This window comes from Lithobates pipiens, unplaced genomic scaffold (genome assembly GCF_037356315.1).
Source record: "Lithobates pipiens isolate NorthernLeopardFrog02 unplaced genomic scaffold, aLitPip1_a1.2 Scaffold_3, whole genome shotgun sequence".
Taxonomy (NCBI): domain Eukaryota; kingdom Metazoa; phylum Chordata; class Amphibia; order Anura; family Ranidae; genus Lithobates; species Lithobates pipiens.
In genome coordinates this window covers 50,403,928-50,430,522 of record NW_027507790.1, presented here as the reverse complement: position 1 = coordinate 50,430,522, position 26,595 = coordinate 50,403,928, and the positions used below count along the sequence as shown (strand labels likewise).

The window sequence follows — 26,595 nt, the reverse complement described above, 5'->3', positions numbered from 1 at the left end:
TTCCGGGGGGCAGCCATGTACCAGAAGGCTAGGATTGCTGGGCTTAGAGGGACTGGGGCTGCTATAGGTGATGCTACACAAAACTATATTCCCTGCCCTAATCCTTATAATCCCTTGGTAGACTTGGCATATTACTGACAAAAATAAGTGCAGGCCACATTATAAAAGTAAACTATATATATATATATATATATATATATATATATATATATATATATATATATATATATATATATATACACTCATATATACACACACACATATTTTTTTTATCATCGAGGAATAGGAACGATGGTCCAATGTAACTAGGGTTGGCTTAAAAAGGGAAAGTGTTCAGGGAAACATTTGGTCTCATTCAGTCCACATTCCTTTACACTTCAAGAGTTCGCATCAAAACAATTGCACCACACAAAGTTGGAGTTGTCTGTACAGTTTATTAGATATAACTTCTGTCAGAGTTTAAAATAAGACAGCAGAGAGGTCATGCATTAGGGTTTTGCACCTGCTATAAAATAGTCTACCTAGATGGAATGTGTGTTACATAACAAGTCAAAGCTTGCTAAGTTAAATTCTCGCCTCTTAAGACCTTCACACGCAGAGAGAAGCTGAAACTTTTTTAGGAAATTTACGTTATTTGTAAAACTCATGCTTGATAGGCAAACAATATTTTGTTATGGAGTGTAGAGTAAGGGAGACTTGCTCTTTAATAAAGTAAGAATGTATCAATTATACTTCAACAACATATGTAAAGTAAATCTAATATAACCACAATTCTTTACCAAATGTTCACATGAAAAACATTCATATTTGGTTTATTCTGCCAAGTGCCCGATAGTAACTTTGCACTAAATCTTCAATATTTCACAATCGTTGTGGGTAACAATTGTCCAACTCAAGGCCTCAAAAGCCCGAATCTTTATCCCCTACTTTTTACAAAGCCTGGCTATTCGAAACCTGCGTGGAAACAACTGCAGTGAGCAAGATACTGACAGTGCTTTCACAGTGGAATGTCTGATCTTTATCTTCATTTATAGTTCATTTTTAACACATCCGTTATTTATGGTTCTTCTAGAAAGGGAAAATGTGGAATGAGATAACTGTCAGAATATTTCTCACCACAGTACAAATTGCCCTTACCGTACTCTTTCAGTGCCTGGGGCAAACAGCTTCTCTATTGCAGATAATCCAGAGATTACATTAACAGTTGTTTTCTTGTACACAAGAAAAAAAAAAAAAAAAAAAAAGACAGCACATCCTTCACTGTTTAATGGAGTTGAACTCAATCAGTCCAACAGAATTAAGGCACTAGTTGGTTTAACAGGAATAGCTTATTAAAGTCATACACAATGCTGTGGTGCATTACGATCAGACGCTAGCTTTCACTGAGTGAAGGCACTTCTTACAGGTCCGGTACCATTGGTATAAAACTTTGCTCCCATCTTACTGGACAGAAATGACAAACTATTTTCGTACCTTACATGCTCTGCCAGTATCATTTTATATAAATTCATAGTGTTAAAAATGTAGTATTACCCTATGTGTAACTGCAGTGACAAATAGCCTAATCAGGTCTCTGGCACAAAGGTAGTAAACAGGGGTTCATGTAAGAAAAGTGCAAAGAAAGGTGACTTTTCCAGCGCTAGTAATAATAAAAGGGCAGTGCAAATACACACAGCTGGCAGCTAAACATACATCTTCTGGTTTGAAACAGATGGAAGAGAAATAAAAGTTCTACGATGAGCGCAGGCATCTCTGTACTCACACTACAAGCTCAATATTAATATCAAATAGGTGAATATAAAAATATACATAAACAAGTTACATGGTTATCACAGAAATAAGCAAAGACGGAAAAGGGGGAAGAAAATGGTGAAGGTCCAGGCCAGTTGCACAGCATCTTGCGCCTAGGTTTCCATCTGCGGCAAAAGGTTTCATGCTGCTCCAGGAACCTGTTCAAAAAAATAAAATCAGATGAAAGAGCAAGAACAGGTACATAGTGTGTTTCATACTGAGAGCTACTTTTATAAAGTCTTGGAGTGAATCTAAATTAAACTTGAAACAAAAACTCCATACATGGTTTCCAAAAAATAGTGCTAGAAATCCCAAGCAAATAACCATTTCCTGTTCATCTTTCCTCCTGGAAGCCATGCTGAGGTGACTGTTTTAAAAAGTACAGACCAGTTTTTAGACGCTAGATGGTTCTTGCCCTCCACTAAAAGACCATCCAAGCCTCACAAAATTAAAAGCATAAGTTCACCTTTAATAAAAATAAAATAATAATAATACTTTTTTTGCAGGTAAAAAAAAAAAAGAAATGTGCATTTACGATTTTTTTTTAAAGGACCTTGGAAAGCATTGCACCAGCGATTGCTGGTGTCATGCAGGACTCCTGCAGACTGTCATTGTAAGCGATTGTACAGACAAGCAGTTTAACACTGACAGGAAAAATCAATGAACTACCAGAGCACTCAACGGCACCGTAGTAGTTCATTGAGAACTACAAGACCACAGCCGCAAAGGATGTCGGTACTTGTAGTTTATTCATTCACAAAATTATGTGAATAAATGAGACGGCCGTGTGGATGAAGCCCTGCACGGCCACGCTCGTTTTAATAAGCGACAGCTGGTACAGGAAACAGAACAGAGGCAGCAGATCCCCCAGCAGCTGCAGAAGCGGAAACGCGTTACATGTTCCACCCTGAAAATGGGTAGAACATGTTCCGAGCGTTGAACGTCTCCTTTAAATATGTTTAGAAAATAAGAGTTTGTCAGCAGACACAAAATAGGATTTCAAACTCTTCAATTACAGCTGTATGGACATTTTAGCACATAACCACACACAGCACATTCCAGGGTTAAACTTGCCAGCTGTGGTAAAAAGGCAGATAAACACACTTGTTGTGTCTATACTCATCTAATGAGTTTTTATCACAAACTACTTACTAATGCTTCAAAAAAACCTGCACAAGTACATCTGGATATGCTGTCAGCACTGCAGGGTTGAGATCTGTGTACTATTAGTCACTAAAACACGGCTCACAGAATGTGCATGCCTTGCATAGTCTTCCTAATCCCCATATGGTTTTGTGACCAAATGAGCAGCCTCTGATCCATCATGGTTAAGTCAATATTTGGGTTAAATGTGTAACATAATTTAGAAGACATGGAAACAAGATACAAACACAGTGGTACAATGTATGCATTGCTGCATGGCAATATTTCCATTTACTGGACTGTTTAATAACTCATTTATTTGATCTAAACAGAAGATCCATCAGCTTTACAAACACCAAACCACTGAAAATCATTATTCATAAACTGAATCATATTCAGAATTTCACAGTTATGATGATAATCCTCTGTCTGCAGAAGCCTCAAAAACCCTATGCACAAGGAATGGGGATCTCCCTGTGTCATCAGCTGGGTTCAATTTTCTGCATTGATGGGGACCAGATGTCTGATGGAATTCCTTTATTCCAAGCTAACAAAAAAAAAAATATTCTAAAGGCCCGTACACGACCTAAAAATCTGACGAAAAATACCGCTTTGGAAGTGATTGTACGATAATCGGATCGTTAATACAGAGCTTTCGAGAGCCAATCACGACAGTTCATCCGATATCATCCAATCGGACAAACACAATATTTTTTCTCATGCGATATTAGATTGTATGACTTTCGTTTAACCAGTACAGTTTTCATCAGAAAATACAATAGAAATACACTCCAAAGACATGCAGGTAGCTTAATTGGCTTCTGTCCAAAATTGGCCCTAGTATATGAATGGGACTGATGTGAGTGTGCAATGTACAGGGATAGGGACAATTGTAGACAATCACTCAGGTTGAACTGGATGGACTGGTGTCTTTATTCAACCTTACTATGTAACACAACAACACGACATCACTTCCGATTTTTTATTTTGATGTACGAGAACTTTCGTAACTTTAGTAACCTCTCCATTTTCGATATGCAACTAGCATGAAAAAAAAAAACCCACATGATCTGTTGTCTGATTTTTGGATCATGTGTATGGGCCATTACACTGAAGATTGCAATAAATACAATAAGGGAGAAAACAAAAAATGTATTATCTTGTCATTCATATAAGTCCAGACATACAGTTGTGCTCGGATGTTTATATGCTCTGGCTCAATTTATGATTTCTTGGCCATTTTTTGGAGAATATGAATAACAACACAAAAACTTTTTGTTCACTCATGGTTAGTGTTTGTCTGAAGCCATTTATTATCAATCAACTGTGTTTACTCTTTTTAAATCATGACAACAGAATCTACCCAAATGACCCTGATCAAAAATTTACATACCCTGGTGATTTTGGCCTGATAACATGCACAAGTTGACACAAAGGGGTTTGAATGGCTATTAAAGGTAACCATCCTCCCCTGTGATCTGTTTGCTTGTAATTAGTGTGTTTGTGTGTGTGTGTGTTTGTGTGTGTGTGTGTGTGTGTGTGTGTGTTTGTGTGTGTGTGTGTGTGTGTTTGTGTGTGTGTTTGTGTGTGTGTGTGTGTGTTTGTGTGTGTGTTTGTGTGTGTGTGTTTGTGTGCGTTTGTGTGCGTGTGTGTGTGTTTATAAAAGGTCAATGCGTTTCTGGACTCCTGACAGATCCTTGCATCTTTCACCCAGTGCTGCACTGACGTTTCTGGATTCTGAGTCATGGGGAAAGCAAAAGAATTGCCTAAGGATTTGCGGGAAAAGGTAGTAGAACTGTATAAAATAGGAAAGAGATATAAAAAAAAGATATCCAAGGAATTGAGAATGCCAATCAGCAGTGTTCAAATGCTAATCAAGAAGGGGGCGTGGTCTGGTGATGCAATAGAGCGGACGTGTGCTCCGTGAGCTCCGGGGCCGACACTACTAAAATAGCCTAATTATACGGATCCTCTCGCAACCTTCTCGCCTGACGATGGGTCGGAGGACGGGCAAGTCCCTACCCAAGAAAGGTACCTCTACGGGGTCAATTAAACGGTTCCTTTCCGTGGAACCCGAGGAAGCGGAGGGACAGGACGGCCTAGGCCGCTCGCCACGTTGTGCACCTCTGGGAGTGGACCCCGCCTCCCGCGATAGGCCGGAGCAGAGACCGCGCTCACCTGAGTCTTCTGCGGACTCGGGCGATGAGGAGTACCTGCCTAGTTCGGTCGGAGCGGCGACTAAGGTGAGCAACCTGCTTACCAAATCTGACCTGGCCTCTATGCTACTAAATTTAGAACGGGTCATTAAGAAGGAGGTCTCCGCGGTCCAATCGGACCTGTCTCAAGTACTCCTGCGGGTGGAAGAATCCGAGCAGCGCTTGGATCGGCATGCGAGCGCCATTAGGACTTTACAGGCGACTACCCGTCAGCTTGCCATTGCTCACCGAACGACCCTTTACAAACTCGAGGACCAGGAGAACCGCAACAGACGTAATAACGTTCGGATTAGGGGCCTACCTGAAGCAACTGGGGATGATGACCTCTTACCGTCCGTCAGAGGCATTTTTAACGGCCTCCTCGGCCGAGCGGCAGATGCTCCCTTAAAGATTGACTGGGTGCATAGAGCTCTCCGGCCCCGCAACCTCACCGCTGACACTCCACGAGATGTTATCTGCAGGGTCCACCATTACCCCGAGAAGGAGCTGATCATGCAGAAGGCCAGGGGCTCCACACCATTCGATTTTGATGGGGCGATGCTATCCTTTTTTCCCGATTTGGCAAGGGAGACTTTAGATAGAAGCAGGGCCCTGCGTCCCCTTACGGAACTGCGTCCATTAAATATAAATGGGGCTTTCCGGCGGCCCTGATTGCTTCTAAGGATGGCAGAACCCCGATACTTCGCTTCCCAGAAGATCTGTCCAGATTCTGCAAAGACCTGAATATCAATGTCCCGGATCTACCTGGCTGGCAAGATGGCATTCCACCTTTACCTAGCGGGGCCGACCACGGATGGCAGAAAGCGGGCCGTGCCCGACGCACCTCCGACCAGGATCACCACCCTTAAATCGACAAAGTGCCTTGTCGTTTGCTTCCCCTCCTGCATCGGATTCTTGGCTGCAGTCGCAGGGATTACTCCCCTGTTGAGAGTGAGATATCTTCCCTGCCCTGGATGTAAGTAGGCATGGACTGATTATGGCGGCTGCTGGACCTTGCTATGCTGCGGATAGGATGTTGATTGCAGTGTCTACTGCTTCTTTGGGCCTCCCATGGGGCCCCTACTCGAGGTTGGACACTGCTATGTTTTTGCTCTGGGTTCTCTGATTTTGTTTTGCATATGTTTTGTTTAATGCTGTTTTTTCCCTTGTTTTAGTTTTGGTCGGGTTGCGGTTTCCCCTTGCATACTATGCTGCCCTGGATCTGTACCCTATCATACATGTGTACTACTGTTATCCATTTTGGATGTTACGCGTTATCTGCTGTAGTGTCGGCGCCGGGCCACTGGGCTGTGCTTCAGACCCCCATGGAGCGGTTTGCGCCCAGTTGCCTGAGTCCCGCCTCCCCCTTTTTGAGCGGGGGCTGTTTGGCAAGGGGCCCCGGTGTCCTTGCCCCTTATGGGGTGGGGGGGCGCGGGGGCCCTGTGTCGAGCGCGCGGCCCACTCTTGCACGGCATATTTATGCGTGCAACACTAGCTGTTATCAGACAGTATTTTTTCTTGTATTTTTGTGCTCTGTTTTTCCCACTGTCACGTGGTCTTTTTTCCTTCTGTCCCTTTTCCCTCTTTTTTTCTTCTCTGCCCTCCTCCCTTGGCTCCTTCCGATACCCTCCCCCCCCCCCATTTAGTTATGGTCCACCTCTGCATTGTACTGGTTGTATTATGGTGATCGCGGTTCCTCTTCTAGAGACCTCATGGCCACGGTGAACCTTGTATCTTTTAACATAAGGGGCCTCCATGCTCCGGGGAAGAGACACAATTCGTATAGGGAGCTGAATCGCCTGTGGGGGGACGTGGTCTTCCTCCAGGAGACCCACCTCACACATATGACTTTGGCCAGACTACACTCCCCATAGTACCCCACGTGGAACTACAGCCTTTCAGATGTTTCCAAAGCAAAGGGTGTGGCCATTGGGCTCCGTGGGGGAACCGCGTTTACCCTTGAATCTATGTTGAGCGATCCTGCGGGACGCTTCTTGTTTCTCCGGGGCACCCTGGGCAGCATGCCATGTACTCTTGCTACCTTATATTCCCCTAACAGGGATCAAGCGAGTTTTCTTGCCTCCACACTCAACTCCTTGCGGAGTTTTGCCCGTGGCTGTATCCTCCTAGCGACTTTAATGTTCCGCTGGAACCTGCTCTGGACACCTCTAGGGGTGGCTCTTCTTTATCCGGCAGAAGATTAAAGTTCATACGCTCACGACTCCATGACCTGCAGTTGATGGATGTCTGGAGAATTATTCACCCACGGGAAAGGGATTTTACGTACTATTCTTCGGTACACCAAACGTACTCCAGAATTGATTTGTGTTTCATTGATCACCAACATCTACCGCTAATAGTGAAGTCAAACATTGAATCCTCTCCCTTATCGGATCACGCACCTATCTCGCTAACTATCAAAGTAGAGTCCCTACCCCTGAAATCCACTAATTGGAAGTTGAATGAAGATCTGATATCTGAGGAGTTAGACAAAAAGGTGATAGGCGAAAATTTAGAATTTTACTTTAGGACTAATGTGAGCCCTGATGTTTCCCCGGGAGTGTTATGGGAGGCCCACAAGGTGTTTATTAGGGGTAAGTTCATGGAATTGGGATCTAGGAAAAAGAAGGAGCGTACACTACGACAAACTTCCTTACTACGTGAAATTGAAGGCTTAGAACGCCAACACAAACTAAATCAGACCCCGGCCCTTTTCCACATCCTGACTGAAAAACGGGAGACACTGAAGTCCCTCCTACATTTGGACCAAAAGCGACGCTCTCGGCTAGTGGCTCAACGGTTTTACGAGTGGGGTGATAAACCCAGTAGGTTATTGGCCAATTCGGTGCGACAGCGTAAGAACGCTGCGTTTATTGCTAAGGTTAAAAACCCCACGGGAGACCTGGTGTTTGACACCCCCCACATAGCCAAGACGTTTAGGGACTTCTATCAACACCTGTATCAGGTGCACCAGGATAACAGTGATGGGGAAACAAGGGGGCGTCTTATCCGGGAACATTTGGCCCGTGCCGACCTTCCCACGCTCCCTGCGGAAGTCTTGGCTTCCTTAGAGGGTGAGTTTACATCGGCGGAGCTCCTAGGTGCCATGAAGGGCATGGCCTGTGGCAAGGCCCCGGGGCCTGATGGCCTCACGGTGACTTATTACCGATCGTACGCTGACATACTGATCCCTCACTTGACCAACTAAGCTAACGTAACCTTGACCGGCGGAGATCTGCGTCCGGAAACCACCCACGCCCACATCACTGTTATCCCCAAGGCGGGCAAAGACCCCAGTGATTGCGCGAGTTACCGCCCTATTTCGCTACTGAACATTGACGCAAAAATTTATGCTTAAGCCATTGCAAACCGACTGCTCCCCCTGATACCACAATGGATCTCGAAAGACCAGACGGGGTTAATCCCGGGTAGGGAAGCACGGGATAACTCCCTGCGCACACTTTCCCTGATGGCGCATGTATGGCGGACTTCCCAGCCCACCCTGTTACTTTCCACAGATGCTGAGAAGGCGTTTGACAGGGTGGACTGGGAATATCTTATGGTAACGCTGACGCACCTAGGAATTGGCCCCTCTTTGCGCTCCCAAATATCGGCCTTATACCAACGTCCCACTGCTCAAATACGAATTAATGGCACCCTTAGTGACCCCTTCTCCTTATACAATGGTACCCGCCAGGGATGCCCACTCTCGCCAATTTTGTTTGCGATCTCCCTAGAACCATTTCTCTCGCTCATTAGGAGCAACCCGAGTATACATGGTATATCGATAGGCAAAACAGAACACAAATACGCGCGTATGCTGATGATATACTATTTTATATTCAACAACCACTGATCACCCTCCCTAATCTTATGTCTGAATTCTCGGCCTATGGCTTGGTTTCGAATTTTAAAATTAATATGTCCAAATCGGAACTATTAAATGTTTCTGTCCCCGCTCGACAGGTGTCTCACCTGAAACGGAACTACCCCTTTACCTGGCAGACGAGATCTATGAAATATTTAGGTATTCACCTCACGCCCTCCCTGTCGTCCCTATTCCGCGCTAACTTTATACCTCTACTTAACACGCTTAGGTCAGATATCCAGAAATGGTCCCAGCTGCGACATTCTTGGCTGGGTAGAATCGGGATGGTCAAGATGAATTTGCTGCCCAGGGTGCTCTTTATACTTCAGATAATCCCGTTCGGGATACCGGTGTTTTTTTTTACGATCTTGACCTCTATGGTGTATACATATATATGGAATAGGAAAAAACCCAGACTCCCTAGGTCTCTCCTCACCCGCCTTAAGTGTGATGGAGGATTAGCAGTGCCAGATTTTAAGCTTTATTATCGATCCATTGTGTTGACTAGGCTCTCTGATTGGAAATACTGCAAGGAGACTAAATTATGGGTTAATCTAGAGACAGACCTCTGTGGCACTGAACTTTCCACGCTGATGTGGATCCCGAGGAAATTCCGGACTCTCTTGCCTACTACATCGCCACTAACGCAATCGACCTTGATGGTATGGGACTCTCTGTGTAAGACACATGGATGGGCGTATAATTCCCCTCTGATGCCCTTGACAGGACACAATTACTTCCCGCCAGGCAATATGGACCCTCAAACTCACTCATGGCATCTGGGCAATAAACTCTACCTGCATCAAATTGCCAGCCCCTCCGGCATATTACCACTCTCTACCATCATGGGCGCATCTCCCATATCTTATATGGACCGCCAGAAACATCATCAATTAATGGCCTTTGTTCATTCACTCCCAAAACCCTTACGCTCCTTGGCTGAGCTTACACCTTTGGAAACCGCATTTTCTGATACTCACCCAACTGAGAAACCAATCTCGTACTTCTATCACGCACTGCTGTCCCTCACCTCTACCAGCACCCCTACATTCCTACGCAACTGGGAACAGGATCTACAAATGGAACTCTCGCTGACGCAAAAATTGCATATTCTAGCCTTGGCACATACCTCCTCCGGATCCTCTAAAACATCGGAAATGGCGTATAAACTTTTAGCCAGATGGCATTACACACCTGTGGTATTACATAGGTTTTTCCCCCTGACATCACCACTGTGTTTGCGGGAATGCGGTGAGAGAGCTACCCACGCTCATATTTGGTGGTACTGCCCGAGGATCCGTCCATTCTGGCTAACGGTTTTATATTGGATTAAAAAGATCCAGGGATGGGAGGTCCCTAATGATCCTTGGTATGTTTTGTTCCACTGTACGGGGAAGCCAACAGGCCCTTATAAAAGATCAATTACACCCCACCTTCTTAATGCTGCAAAAACCCTCATTCCACAATTTTGGAAACTGAGGAAGATCCCTACGCTCCGACGTTGGTTAATCAACGTGGATAACACTTATTACATGGAGGACCTGACCCTCTCCCTCCGTGGCAAATCCGAGCTAGCAAAAAAAATTTGGGCCTGTTGGGTTGCCTTTAAATATTCTTCCAGCTATGCAGATATAATGTCTCAACTACTATGATTGTAATCCTAGCACTTAAGGTTCTTACTGTAATTTTGGAGCCGGTATCAGAGGCGGACCTGAACCCCCCCCCCCTTTCCCACCTCCCCACCCTTTTCTATTTTCTTTATTTCCTGCCCTTTTTTTTTCTCTTTCTTTTTTCTTTCTCCATCTCTGTCTATTGTGCTTCCTTTCTTAAAACTGGAAGAGAGGGATGTACTCTCATTGCCGCAGAGGTTTGATGGTTCCAGCAGCGGTGATTCGTAGTGATCACTTAGCCTTGTAACTTTGGAATCTTGCAGGTGGTTCATGTTACTATACTACTTCTGCTGTCTTGGCCCTTATGGGCGGTACCTTGCCTTGAACCATAGTTACTGATAATGTAATACGACTGTCCCCTGTGCTGGTTCACGTATTGTCTTTTATGTTATTGTACATGCTTCTTTTCTTCAATAAACATTAATTAAAAAAAATAAGATAAATAAATGCTAATCAAGAAGTGGAAAATTAGGGGTTCTGTTGAATCCAAACCATGGTCGGGTAGACCAACTAAAATTTCAGCCACAACTGCCAGGAAAATTGTTTGGGATGCAAAGAAAAACCCACAAATAACTTCAGGTGAAATACAGGACTCTCTGAAAACATGTGGTGTGGCTGTTTCAAGATGTACAATAAGGAGGCACTTGAAGGAAGATGGATTACATGGTTGAGTCGCCAGAAGAAAGCCATTACTATGCAAATGCCACAAAGTATCCTGCTTACAATACGCCAACAGCACAGAGACATGATAGAATTATGAGGTATTCTCACGCCAATAATGTACTGAAGTCAATAATTAAACAAATTAAACTATGGTTGCAGCAAACCACCGACAGGGGTACAAACCCTCCCCAGGTGCATAGATAAAGAAAAAAAATCAATATATGGTGTTGCGCTCCAAATATAGAGCCAATATTGCTACTAGGTAAACATATCACTGCTCAGTAAAGATAATAAATAAGTGAGCAATTAATAAAGATAACGTGCCTTTAAAATGGTTGTAAACCCTTACAACACACTTTGACCTACAGGTAAGCCTAGATTAAGGCTTACCTGTAGGTCCAAGAAATATCTCCCAAACCTACACGGTTTAGGAGATATTTGCCAAAAGACAGGCACCACTGTCTACGGCGCATGCGCCGTAGACAGCGGCGAGCAGGCGCACTGAGCGCGGCACCGTCAACTGCAAATATGCCGCGCGTGGCGGCTCCCGTGTGCATGTGCGGGAGTGACGTCATCCCGGCTTCGCCGAATGACAGCGGCGGAGCGGTCGAGACCCACCGAGAAGATGGATGCTCCAGACTACAGGGCACAGCGGTGACATCGCTGGCTCCTATGTCAGGTAAGTGACACATAATGGACTACTATGCGATGCACAGTAGTCCATTATGCTTTACTTTTGCAGGGAATGAAAGAGGAAGTAAACTCATCAGGGTTTACTTCCTCTTTAACAGGATATCGATGTCCTAAATTATGCCCTTTATAAAATATATAGTGCAAAATGTGCTACAACGCTAATTAAGAGACGCTTCCTGTAAATAAACTTCTAAAGTGCATATGTGCCTTAACATACAATAAAGAACATCCAATAAAGTGCATTAACATAACTAATTAATAAAACACATTGTTCAGACACATTCCTAGCTTACTGTGAGTGATAACCATATAACACAAAGTGCATATGTGACACATAAATAAGATGAATAAATGTCCGATTAAGGTTTGGTGTGTCTAAAGTCCACAACAGCAGCAAACCATGTACATCAAATCATGCAATCTGTGAGGCTAGAAAAATCCGTGAAAGATAAGTGATTCAGAAAGGTGATCTTGCAATTCCTTAGTGTGTTCACACAATAGGTGCAGTGGCCACCTTACCTTACTGCTGTAAGGTAAACAGCATTGGTAACTCCAGGGATATGGGCTGGATACTGCTGCAAACGTTGCAGATATATCCCCACTAGGTACTCAGGCGGTATAGTGTGGTTACCATAAAAGGAAGAGGGAACTCCAATAGTGAAGTATGTAATAATATTCACATTTATTGATAAAAAGGAAAAAATACTGGGTACTCACATTTAACAACAAAACAGTAAGTAATACAAAACGAGCTCCGCGCTCGTGCTCCGGACGTCACTTCCGGTGTCCTCCTATCTCTGTTGTATACCTACGCATATCGCGTAGGAATACAACAGAGATAGGAGGACACCGGAAGCACAGAGACAAGCCTCAAACCTTCTGGCACAAAGTCATTTGGAGTGATGAGACCAAAATGTAGCTTTTTGGCCACAACCATAAACACTACATTTGGAGAGGAGTCAACAAGGCCTATGATAAAAGGTACACCATTCCTACTGTGAAACACGGAGGTGGATCTCTGATGTTTTGGGGATGTGTGAGCTACAAAGGCACAGGAAATGTCAAAACTGATATAAAGATGAATGCAGTATGTTATCAAAAAATACTGGAACATTTGCATTCATCAGCCAGGAAGCTGCTCATGAGATGTATTTGGACATTCCAACATGACAATGATCCAAAACACAACGCCAAGTCCACCTGTCATTGGCTACGGCAGAATAAAGTGAAGGTTCTGGAGTTGCCATATGAGTCTCCTGACCACAACATCATTGATCCAAGAATTGAGCCCAAGAATTTACAGGAACTGGAGGCTTTTTGCCAAGAGGAATAGGCAGCTTTACCATCTGAGTAAAGAGTTTCATCCACAAATTCCTTGTTTTTTTTTCTAGCTTTCCCCCTTTTTTAAATACTAACTGATACTGGATATGTAGACTGCCGAGTCATTATATATGTATAGTAACCTGTTTAGTAAAGAGGGAATATTTTCCCAGATCCAACATGGCCTTTTTAGACTCAATATGGCCTCTTTGGATAGGAAGTGAGGTATTCCGGAAGAGATCCTTCACATTATAGCTGTTGACAGGCAGTGGGAGTGATATAACTCCGCCCACGTAATGGGGAAGTTTGCCCTTTTCCAACATGGCCATCAGAAGCTCAGAGTGGGGCGGAACTAATGTGTATGAAGTGCTATTTATGGCGGTGAGTCAGTACGCCGCCCGTGCCCCTGGAGGACGTTATCTCTAACGAAACGGCGTAGGGAGGAGCGGAGTGCTGACGTCACCGCGATCTATGCTGCACCCGGAAGCGACGGGCAGCGTTGTATGAAGCCGGCCGGCAAAACCTTTTATTGAAAAACTATTCCTTTTTTACATTTTGATGTAAGTGCAGCTCTTTTTTATTTTATTAAAACTTTTGACTGTATCACACTATGGCGATTCCTCTTGTTTATGCATGTGCTGGGCGAAGAGCGGTGTGGCCGTAGGAACATACCATCCACTTGAACAGAGCGCTTAAAGAGATACATCCTCCATGCAGTCCATGTTCAGAGGGAGTGATTTATTAATGGCGATATCTGATCTCTGAGATGGGGTCAGTATAGCTGGTAAGCGTCAGTATTGTTGGTGGTGGAAAGCCTTTCTCTGCAACTTTGATGACACTTCTTTCCATTGGTGCGGTGTGATAAAACACGGTGGAGATGATAAGCAGAATTTCTGTTGACCGGGAAATGGACTAATATTTGAATATTTATATATAGATTCTTTTGTCTGTATTTTTGGATTTCAGGTTTTAAATATTTTTTTCATTTGTTTCACACATTGTTTTGATTCATTATAGCGCAGCTTTTTTTGGAAAAATTCTCATCCACAAATACCACAAAAGACATCAAGCTGTCAGTGATGTTAAAGGGGCAATACACGGTATTAAGAACTGGGGTATGTAAACTTTTGATCAGGGTAATTTGGGTAGTTTCTGTTGCGATTATGATTTAAAAAGAGTAAACACAGTTGACTGATAATAAATGGCTTCAGCCAAACACTAACCATGAGTGAAAGAAAAGTTTTTGTGTTATCATTCATATTCTCTGAAAAATTACCAAGAAATCATAAATTCGGCCAGGGTATGTAAACTTATGAGCACAACTGTACATGGTCCAATATTTGCAAGCCATAGAATGCAAGATTTCTGTGACCATTGGGTTATATGGGGGTAAATGCTGAGATAAATCAATCACTTGCAAGAGTAAGCACACAGTACTGCAAACAAAGCCAGAATATTCCTCTCCTGAATGCGCAAGTAATGCTTTTTTTCTGCCTCTAAATGGCGGTAAACACCTACAGTATTCATACACCTTGATATTTTCTACATTTTGTTATGTTACAACCAAAAACCTAAATGTATTTTAGTGGAATTTTATGTGATAGACCAACACAAAGTGACACAATTGTAAAATGGAAGGAAAATAAATGGTTTTCAAACTGTTTTACAAATATCTGAAAGGTGTGGCGTGCATTTGTATTCAGCCCCTTTACTCTGATACCCCTAACTAAAATCTAGTGGAACCAATTGCCTTCAAAAGTCACCTAATTAGTAAATAGAGTCCACCTGGGTGTAATTTAATCTCAGTAGAAATACAGCTGTTCTGTGAAGCCCGCATAGGTTTGTTAGAGAACCTTGGTGAACAAACTGCATCATGAAGGCCAAGGAACACACCAGACAGGTCAGGGATAAAGTTGTGGAGAAGCAGGGTTAGATTATTAAAAAAAAATATACCAAGCTCTGAACGTCTCATGGAATCCATCATCCAAAAATGGAAAGAGTGTGGCACAACTCCAAACCTACCAAGACATGGCCGTCCACCTAAACCAGGGGTCTCAAACTGGCAGTTTGCAGAGAAGCCATGTGGGGGACACAGCAAACATGTGGAAGAAGGTGCTCTGGTCAGACAAGACCAAAACGGAACGTTTTGGCCTAAAAGCAAAACGCTATGTGTGGCAGAAAACTAACACTGCACATCACCCTGAGAACACCATCCCCACCGTGAAACGTGGTGGTGGCAGCATCATGTTGTGGGGATGCTTTTCTTCAGCAGGGACACCGAAGCTGGTTTAGAGTTGATGAGAAGATGGATGGAGCCAAATACAGGGCAATCACAGAAAAAAAGCCTATTAGAGTCTGCAAAAGACTTGGATGGAGGTTCACCTTCCAGTAGTACAACCAGCCTAAACATACAGCCAGAGCTACAATGGAATGGTTTAGATCAAAGCATATTCATGTGTTAGAATGGGCCAAAGTCCAGACCTAAATCCAATTGAGAATCTGTGGCAAGACTTGAAAATTGCTGTTCACAGACGCTCTCCATCCACTCTTCTTGAGCTATTTTGCAAAGAAGAATGGGCAAAAATGTCACTCTCTAGATGTACAAAGCTGGTAGAGACATCCCCAAAAACACTTGCAGCTGTAATTGCATCAAAAGGTGGTTCTACTAAGTATTGACTCAGAGGGTCTCAATACAAATGCACCAAACACTTTTCACATTTATTTGTAAAAAGTTGTGAAAACCATTTCTAATTTTCCTTCCACGTCACAGTGTTGGGCTATCACATAAAATACATTTAATTTTTGGTTGTAACATGACAAAAATGTGGAAAATTTCAAGGGGTATGAATACCTTTTCAAGGAACTCTATGTGTGCAAGGATACATTAACTAACATGGAGGAGCATTTAGAGGCAGAGAAAAAAAAAAAAAAATTCAAACGCCCTTAAAAGTGGCATTTTTAACATTCAATGCACATGAGGCCTTAAAGCTGGGTATACACACATGAAAATTTGGCTGGCTTCTGTTGAATGGTCCTGCTGGAAAACCGGCATTCAATCAGCACTTGCAGCCATTGACTGCAGCACTGGTCAGTGTAATCTGAATGGGAGCTCTGTCAGATGTGGTGGAGGTTCCTGCATTCACATTGCTTATGAGGATTTGCAGATCTTTCAGGTTTTTTTGTTCAATCCTCTGTTGAACGAAAAAAAAAAACAGTCTGTATATACCCTGCTTTACTGATTGGTGGAGGTTTTCCTAATTAATAAACACTTGTTATAAATACACGTTGGCCACAAATGCTATAAAAAGACTTCCTCCTATTCTCAAAGAGCGCTGCTTTGTTTTTTTTTATCTTCATATAAGATTCTGGCATTGTGAACAAAATAACATACAGGGAAGCTTATTTTATTACTGGATACATATTATCTTGGCTTTCCGCTTTAAGATCCCTCTCACGCTCTGCAGGGCCGTCTTTAACCACTACAATACAGGGCACTTTCGCCCCCTTCCTTCCCAGCCCAATTTTCAGCTTTCATCGCTCTCGCACTTTCAATGACAATTGCGCGGTCATGCTACACTGTACCCAATTGAAATTTTTATCATTTTGTTCGCACAAATAGAGCTTCATTTTGATGGTATTTATTCACGACTCCTTTTTTTATTTTTTGCGATATAAGCGCAAAAAAAGCGGAAATTTGGAAAAAAAAACAATATTTTCTTTTTTCTGTTTTAAAAGAAATCCAATAAAAATCTAATTTTGTCAAAAATTTAAGCCAAAATGTATTCTGCTACATGTTTTTTGGTAAAAAAAATTCCGTTAAGTGTATAATAACTGGTTTGTGTGATCACGGACATATGTACGCAAATGATCATGTACATATGTGTGAAGGTGATCACGTACATGTGTGCAGATAATCATTGGAACATGTGATTTTAGTGGGACATATGTGGGGGACATGTGTTTTATTATTTGGAGACAAGTCTTTTTATTATTTGGGGACATGTGTGGTGACATATGTATTGTGGTGACGTGTGTTTACACTGTAGATTTACACTAGACTGGTGATCAGTTAGTAAAAAGCTGTAAAAACAGCTCATACTCACTGATCACCAGTCGGCTACAGCGATCTGCTCTCCTCTCCTCAGCGATGACTTCCGTGTGAGGAGAGAGCTGATTGCCTAGCAATCGGCTGTTTGTTTACATCACATGATGGCCGTGATTGGACACGGACGTCATGTGATCAGGAGGGCCAATCACAGAGTCCTCCTGCCGATCCGAGATGCGCCGTGTCCGGGTGACACGAGCACATCGGGATCACGCCGCTGCGCTGGGGGCGCATGCTATCACCCTCCTTCTGAGAGGACGTTCCTGAACGTCCTCTCAGAAGTAGAGAGCTCAAACCCGGCCGTATATGTACATTGGCCTGGTGGGAAGTGGTTAATATTGATTGGACCCTGGGCAAAAAACTTTTCTTGGTTACAGTGTATCATTACCGCTCACTGACTGGTTGCCAGAGGTTAAAGTGTATCATTACCGCTCACTGACTGGTTTCTAGAGGTTACAGAACACATTACAGCTCACTGGTTAGTTGCTAGAAGTTATAGCACATGATTTCTGCTTGTTGATTGGTTGCTAGAGATTACTGTGGATATGACCTCAGGGGGGCATGATATACATATGAATGCTGCCGACCGCCGCCATTTACATATGAATGCCGCCACTATTTACATGTAAACACAGGGTCTGCAGGTGAGTCATCTGTACACAACAATAGGGGCAGAGCTGGGCAGCATTAGTAGCAGCACTTCACACTGAGATATTGGGACACAGCACAGGACTAAAACCTCTAGGGGAATTTAAACTTGGATAGTTGGGAAGTATGAGGCAGCTGCTTTGGGCCCCACAACAATGACTGGGCCCAGGTCAGCTGCCCCTTTTGCCCTGCCTTAAAAAAGGCCCTGACACTGTGGTGCCTAGGACGTCAGCGGTAAAGCGGCACTTTTTAGCGAAGCTTTACCGTAGTTTTAGTGGCCTTATTCGGCCGCTAGTTGCAAGGTTTTAACCCCCCGCTAGCAGCTGAAAAGGGGTTAAATCTGTCCGCAGTAGCAGCGTTTTGCTGTGGTAGTGCTGCCCCATTGATTTCAATGGGGAGGAGCGGTGGAGAAGCGATGAGTTCACCGCTCCAAAGAAGCTGCTGGCAGGACCTTTTTCTGAGGCCCTGCCAGCACACCGCTCCAGTGTGAAAGCCCTCGGGCTTTCACACTGGAGGGAATGGAGACGCTTTTTTCAGGAGTTATGCCGTCGCTATCTTTAGAGTTGTGGCGCCTGCAAAACGCCTCCAGTGTGAAAGGGGTCTTAGAGGGGTTTACCTTTAAATGTAGATGATCATCAATCAGAAAAAAACGATGGTGCCATTGCCATTTTAAAAACGGCTACAAATGTTGCTGAAAATTCTCACATGGGACAAGACTCCAAATATCAGAGAAAGGACATTGGGTTTATTTGCTGGACTGCAATCAATGGAATCATTTCTGTTTATAATTTTACACGATGCTTCAAAGGTTACACACTACACAGAGAGGAAAAAAAAAAATGATTTGGTTTCTACTGAAGCCGTTTGGATGAGCAGGTGTCTACCATATGTGCTTGTCCCAGAAGATATAAACCTCAAGTGACCCCGGGTCAGGACCCTGGAGACAGAAGCTTGCCTAGCCATTGACAAGTATTCATCCAAAATGGCTTTTCTGCAGTGACTGCCAGAATAATATTGAGAAGCAGAATGTTAATAAAATGCTGTTAGCACTTAGAATAATTTTTAACATTTTTAACTAATGTTTAAAGCAGTATTAAACCATGTTTTATATTGCAGTGCACTAATTCCTAGATGTGATGGCTGTATTAGATTCCTTTAGGCTTTCTTTCTTCGGTTCTTCATCTGGTGATCCAGCAAGCAAGTCTGTTGTTTTTCAAAAGCACAAGGTCTCCAGCAAAATGGATCAGTTTACATGGATGAGACAAACCACTTAAAGAGGAAGTAAACAGTTTTTTCCTTCCCTGCAGAGTAAAGGCATAATGTGCTAGTATGCATTGCATACTAAAACATTATGTGACACTTACCTGCAAACAAAGTCTGTGTCATCCCTGCTGGAGGCCGCATCCATATTCGCCAGTATTCCTTCTGGGCCCGCAGACTCTAGCTCTGTGACTGTCTGGAGCCACTGGTCATAGCACTCACTTCTCAAGAAACATCATGGGCGGCCGTTCCTTCAGAGCGTATGCGCCAATGACATCATCAGCACAGTATACAATAAATATCTCCTGAACTACGCACGTTTAGGAGATATTTACAGTACCTATAAGCAAAGCCTTACACTAGGCTTACCTATAGGTATAAAGTTTGATTTACAACCTCTTTAACACTGGCAAGGATGATTAAAATTATACATTTTTATGTATTCATGCAAAACCTTAATCCCAGATGTAAAAAGTGTGAGCTGGAGTTTGGCTTAAATTGGTTAGTGTATCTAAACCTGCTAGTACATTTAACACTCCCCTCGCCCCAGAATGACAATGCTGCTGTCTGCTGTACAGGAGGCGGTGTTCACACATCCATTGTTGTGTCTCACTAATAGAGGTGGCGTGTTACTGGCCAGATCACTGGTGAAAAAAGAGGGGGGAAAAAACCAAAGAAAAGAAAACTGATGCAGTCACCACTTCTAATAAATGGTAAACTGCAGTATATCACAATTTAAGTTATGGGTTTAATATCGCTTTAAGAGCACTTGATAGATTGAAAAATACATCAATACTGATTGGCTTGTTGACCCATGTTTAGCTACTGACTGTTCTTATACCAGAAGAACAATTCAATGGCCAACAATGCTATATGATAATAATAATAATAAATATAAAAAAAAGCTGCACTGAAGCATTTAAGGACAGGCTTTAAACTGCATTAGACAACCACTTGTGCCTTACAGGTGAGCCTGCTGACACAAAAATTTAAACTAATTATAGCCTTACCTTCAGAAACCCATCTGACATTGTCAAGATTCACAAGATCTGTCAAAGTGACACACATTTATATGCATTTTACTGAGACTGTAAAATGACAGCATGTGTGTGGGTGGTTGTAGGAAGGGAGCATGAATGCGCCTTTTGGCAACGCCTAACTTTACTCCTTAAAAGCTCTTTTTCAGAATGTAAGGCTGGTAAGAAATATAAAGCTGGCTGCTTAACAAAACAATTTTGATTTCTGCCTCTGTGGTTTACTTTGGTGAAATAAAGAAGACTGTCACCCTGCATATAGTCTGTGTGTTATATATATATATATATATATTATATTCCATGTATATGGTCATATACACAAGCCTATGAGAGATTAAAGATGGTCGAGAGTATAGACCACTGATATGCAATTAGCGGACCACAAGCTGTTGCAAAACTACAAGTCCCATCATGCCTCTGCCTCTGCGTGTCATGCTTGTGGTTGTCAAAATCTCGCAATGCCTCATGGGACTTGTAGTTCTGAAACAGCTGGAGGTCCGCTAATTGCATATCCCTGCTATAAACCAATGAGATCCATTAGTGGACATCTCCCAACCCATGTAAAAATGTTTACCTATTAATCTGAATACAATGTGCCACTCATACTAAAATCCTCTGCAGACTGCCAAATAGTTATACATTGTAGGACGTACTATCACTCTCTAAGGAAATGATGACAAAGAACGATACCCTAATTTGGAAAAATCTGTTTATGAATATTTTTCAATCAAATATCACGGCCCATACTTAATCGCTGTATAAAAAAGGGCATTAGGAAAGGAATTGTGAACTAAAATATGCTAATGAACGGTCTTAGATTATAGTTAGGAATTCTGGATAGGAGAAGAGCGGGAAAACTTTAGCGGTTTTTGAGAGGTTTGAAAGACCATGAATATTAAGATTCCATAAAGTGAAGGTTATACCAGTTAATCAGACTCTGGTTACAAGGGCTAGTAAGAAGCATACATTCTGCAGAGTTTCAAATCAGGAAAGGATTGGAGGAAGTAGTGGCCTATTTTTGTCTTGGAATGTGAGTTTTACAGACAGGGTCATTAAGTGGAATATGACTAAAACAATGATGTAAGGTCAAACACAAACCATGCTTTTACCCTGATACTACTTGGCAGGTTAACTAAGACGGCAATGCATAAAATAACCCACTACTTCTGCCTTGGAATCTACATCTGCAATTTCAGCCACAGCCATTTAAGATCTTTACAATATAGAATTTACTGTGTATGAATGCCTTCACCTATTATTTCAGAAACGTTTAATGTAATATTCAGTAAATATGCCAAGCACAAGCTACTGCAATAACCAAACATGCCAGATAAATCAGTGGTTGGGTGAAAATAATTTCCAAGCGTATAGCAAAAAGTTCTAATAGTCATTACCACCTGGAAAAATGATTGTGCTTCATCCTTAACCACTTAATAACCGCCCTATAGCCAAATGACGGCTACAGGGCGGTTTCTTAACTCTGGGAGGCCGTCATATGACGTCCTCCCAGAATTCCGCTCTTGCGCGCCCCCTGGGGCGCGCACTCGAGAGCATCCGTGACCGCCGGGTCCACAGGAACCGGCGCATCATGGATCACGGTAAACGGCCGCTCATAGCGGCCGTTTACCACGTGATCGCTCCGTCAAATGACGGAGTGATCACTTGTAAAAAGGGTTCCTCCCTCCCCCTCTCTGTACCGATCGGAACAGCGGAGGGGGAAGAGATCGGTGTCAGCAGCGATGTGGGCTGCATCTGCAGTGCCCACATCGCTGCTCACCGAAAATTAACCCCTGAATTCCCTGCAAATACTCTGCAATACCCTGCCATTACTCTGCATTACCTTGCAATACCCGGCAATACCCTGCAATACCCTGCAACACTCTGCAACACTCTGCAACACTCTGCAACACTCTGCAACACTCTGCAACACTCTGCAACACTCTGCAACACTCTGCAACACTCTGCAACACTCTGCAACACTCTGCAACGCTCTGCAACACCCGCCAATACCCTGCAACACTCTGCAATGCTCTGCAACACCCACCAATACCCTGCAACACTCTGCAATGCTCTGCAACACCCACCAATACCCTGCAACACTCTGTAATGCTCTGCAACACCCGCCAATACCGTGCAACACTCTGCAATGCTCTGCAACACCCTCTAATATCCTGCAATGCTCTGCAACGCCATACTCTGAGATACCCAGCCATACTCTGAGATACCCAGCCATAGTCGGTGATACCCTGCAATACCCAGCCATAGACACCCCCCCCCGCCGCCCTCCGGTGCTTCTACCGACTCGCCAATACGATCAAATCCAGAATCTTTTTTTTTTTTGTTCAGGCTTCCCAGCTTAGAGGTGAGATGCGGGGTCTTATTGACCCCATATCTCACTGTAAAGAGGACCTGTCATGCCATATTCCTATTACAAGGGATGTTTACATTCCTTGTAATAGGAATAAAAGTGATCAAAAAATTTATTTTTGGGGAAAAAAATGTCAAACTAAAATAAATAAAGTAAAATGAACAATAAAATATATATATATTTTTTTTAAAGCGCCCCTGTCCCCATGTGCTCGCATGCAGAAGCGAACGCATACGTAAGTCCCGCCCACATATGAAAACGGTGTTCAAACCACACATGTGAGGTATCGCTGCGAACGTTAGAGCGAGAGCAATAATTCTAGCCCTAGAACTCCTCTGTAACTCAAAACATATAACCAGTAAAAAAAAAAAAAATCGCCGCCTATGGGGATTTTTAAGTAGCGACGTTTGGCGCCATTCCACGAGCGTGTGCAATTTTGAAGAGTGACATGTTAGGTATCGATTTACTCTGTGTAACTTCATCTTTCACATTATGCAAAAATTGGGCTAACTTTACTGTGTTTTTTTTTTTTAAGCACAAAACAGTTTTTTTTCCAAAAAAAAAGCATTCGAAAAATTGTTGCGCAAATACCGTGCCAGATAAAAAGTTGCAACGACCACCATTGTATTCTCCAGGGTGTTTGCTAAAAAAACATATATAATGTTTTGAGATTCTATGTAATTTTCTAGCAAATAAATGATGATTTTTACATGTAGGAGAGAAATGTCAGAATTGTCCTGGGTGCTCCAGAATGCCTGATGGCGCTCCCTGCATGTTAGGCCTCTGTATGTGGCCACACTGTGTAAAAGTCTCACACATGTGGTATCACCGTACTCAGGAGTAATAGCAGAATGTGTTTTAGGGTGTAATTTGTGGTATGCATATGTTGTGTGAGAAATAAACTGATAATATCACAATTTTGTGAAAAAAAAAAAAAAAAGTTAAAAAAATCTTGATTTTGCAAAGAATTGTGGGAAAAAATGACAACTTCAAAAAACTCATCATGCCTCTTACTAAATACCTTGGAATGTCTTCTTTCCAAAAAGGGGTCATTTGGGGGGTAGTTGTACTTTTCTGGCATGTTAGGGTCTCAAGAATTGAAATAGGCCGTCAGTACTTCAGGTGTGATCAATTTTCAGATATTGGCACCATAGCTTGTGGACTCTATAACTTTCACAAAGACCAAATAATATCCACCAATTTGTACTTATTTTTACCAAAGATATGTAGTAGTATAAATTTTGGCCAAAATTTATGAAGAAAAAATTACTAATCTGCTAAATTTTATAACAGAAACGAAGAAAAATTCATTTTTTTACAGAATTTTCTGTATTTTTTCTTTTATAGCACAAAAAATAAAAAACCCAGCGGTGATTAAATACCACCAAAAGAAAGCTCTATTTGTGTGAAAAAAAGGACAAAAATTTCATATAGGTCCAGTGTTGCATGACTGAGTAATTGTCATTCAAAATGTGAGAGCACCGAAAGCTGAAAATTGGTCTGGTTATTAAGGGTGTTTAAGTGCCCAGTGGTCAAGTGGTTAAAGTTGTTCTAAAGGCTGAAGGTTTTTTATTTTATTGCATTCTATGCATTAGGATAAAAAAACCTTCTGTGTGCATTAGAACCCCTGAGCCCCATCTCGATACAGCGATGTTTCACAAGAGCCCCGGGCTGTCTGGGACTCTCCCTTCTCATTGGCTGAAACAGCAGCAGGATGCCATTGGCCCCCGCTGCTGTTAATCAAAGTCGTTGAGAGAGTTGGTGGGGCCGAGCAGCAGCTCAGGTGCCCCCAGAGCAAGCTGCTTGCTGTGGGGGGCATTCGGCAGGAAGGAGGGTCCAGGAGTGCCAGTGAGGGAGGATCTGGGCTGCTCTGTGCAAACCCACTGGACAGAGAAGTATAACATGTTTGTTATTTTTAAACAAAAAAAAAAAAAGACCACTTTAATGTCACTAAGTTTTCCTCCTGTTAAAAACATTCTATACTGTCAATATAACACCAAATTAAGAATAACACAAACACTTATAAGGGAACGGTGGTCTGGGAAAACTCACCTTTCAAATGACTGTAAAGGAAAAAAATTCTTAAAAATAAAATAAAAAATATATATTAAAAAAAGAAGAACAACCGAAAACGTAAAATGTATTTTATTGTTATATTATTTATATGTTTTTTCTTTTTAGGAAAAAAACTACTACCGGTATTATAGTTTCTTTCTGCAAGTACCGAAGAAGCATTATCGAAACAATGGGATGTTTTGTGCACATATGGAATCTATATCTTTCCATCCATATTATCTATTGACTTAAAGCAGCTTTGGTGTGGTTCAGTGCTTCATGCATCCATGCATTTCTATACCCTATATTTTGAAATTTTTTTCATGATTTTTCAAATAATTGCTTGTTTCTCAATATACACGCCAATACGCATGTTTTACATGTTACTGTATAAACGAAATACTAACATGAGATACTCATTCCAATCTTTTTGTTGTCTACAGCATATAAAGTGCCACACCAGAATCTCCTGAGGAAGCTCTATCGAGTGAAACATGTTGAGAGTGGTAGTGCTTTGCCAAATATGCCTGTATAGAATAAGCGACTTTCAATATGGATCACCTCTTGTTCTCATGTTTTTTTATCTTTATAAATAAAATGTATTGATTTTTATATGCTATTGGTGAGTTTCAATCTCAGTATTAAACACCTTAAAAGTCCTGAGGTTTGTTACCTATTTTCCCTTCCCAGTTTGTTTGAAGTATTTTATAGGGATTTTATGTGACTGACCAACACAAAGTGACACATAATTGTGAAGTGGAAGGAAAATAATAAATGGTTTTCAAATTGTTTTACAAATATCTGAAAGGTTTGGCAAGCATTTTTATTGGACTACATGTGTCCAGTACAACAGGAGTTCGTAAATAACAAAAAAGGCACCATAGAATAATATGCTGAGAACATAGCTCAGGTTTAAGGCTGGCCATAGGAGCTTCGAATCTCGGCCGGTCCTTGCTTCGAAACCATGTATGGGCAGGCTGAATGTACCAAGTTGATTGACCAACCAGCCTTCCGGATTCACTTGCAAAAATCGCTAGCGGCTGCTATAGCCACTAGCAATAATCACTCCCTGCCAGGAGCAGACAATTGCTTGTCAGGCGGGATTCCCCTGTCAGCACTGTCTGTGTTGATGGGGAATAGTGCAAATTTATTTTCTGCAACCCGAGGATGCTGGAAAGAAATTTGCACTATCTATGGCCTGCCCAAGACTACAACAATGCTCTTTTTTTAATTTATTTTTTTATTTTTTATTCAATCCATATTGAGTGTTCTGTTCCGTCTGGAAAAACAAAGATTACGATTTTATATATTTTCATTCAGAACACATGGAATAGCCTTGTGCTTTCAATCTATATCAGAACAAGACAAAGTAAAGTACAATACCTTGAAGGGGGCTGTCATTCATCCCCAGGCTTCATCCTCATCTGAGCTTGCATTTGAGCAATCATCTCCTGCATTCTCCGAAGCTAAACATGAGGCAAAAACAAGTGAATCAATTGGTAAAATAGTTTACTACAACAGGTCAGTCAAACCAAACGTAACATTTTATTTGTAGGCGATGACTGATAACTTCATATGTTCATATATCATATGTTTTGGATGCCCTACAAACAGAGCCCCCACCCCCCCCACCCAATATTTTGTGATGGTGCCTCCACCTAGGAGTTCCTGCTTGCTTTTGTGTTCCAGCACCTCCAGTTGTATAGTATTATAATATAAAACTAAAGCAAAGTTTTTTTTTTTTTTTTTTATTTGTAAAATCCACAAATTGAATAAATTATA

At 42.3% G+C, this 26,595-nt stretch overlaps 1 protein-coding gene across 2 annotated transcripts in view; it reads right to left on the bottom strand.

Moving 5' to 3' along the window:
* Window positions 1-414: 414 nt before the first annotated feature.
* The window catches only part of LOC143940382 (septin-2), a gene marked incomplete in the record, with an annotated part of 169,806 nt that continues 143,625 nt past the window's right edge, over window positions 415-26,595 (bottom strand). The window contains 3 exon segments of one of the 2 annotated variants that reach the window (XM_077461657.1): window positions 415-1,949; window positions 24,811-24,839; window positions 26,197-26,279. In XM_077461657.1, coding sequence (XP_077317783.1) covers window positions 26,211-26,279 — 69 coding nt within the window. 2 annotated transcript variants of the gene reach the window in all.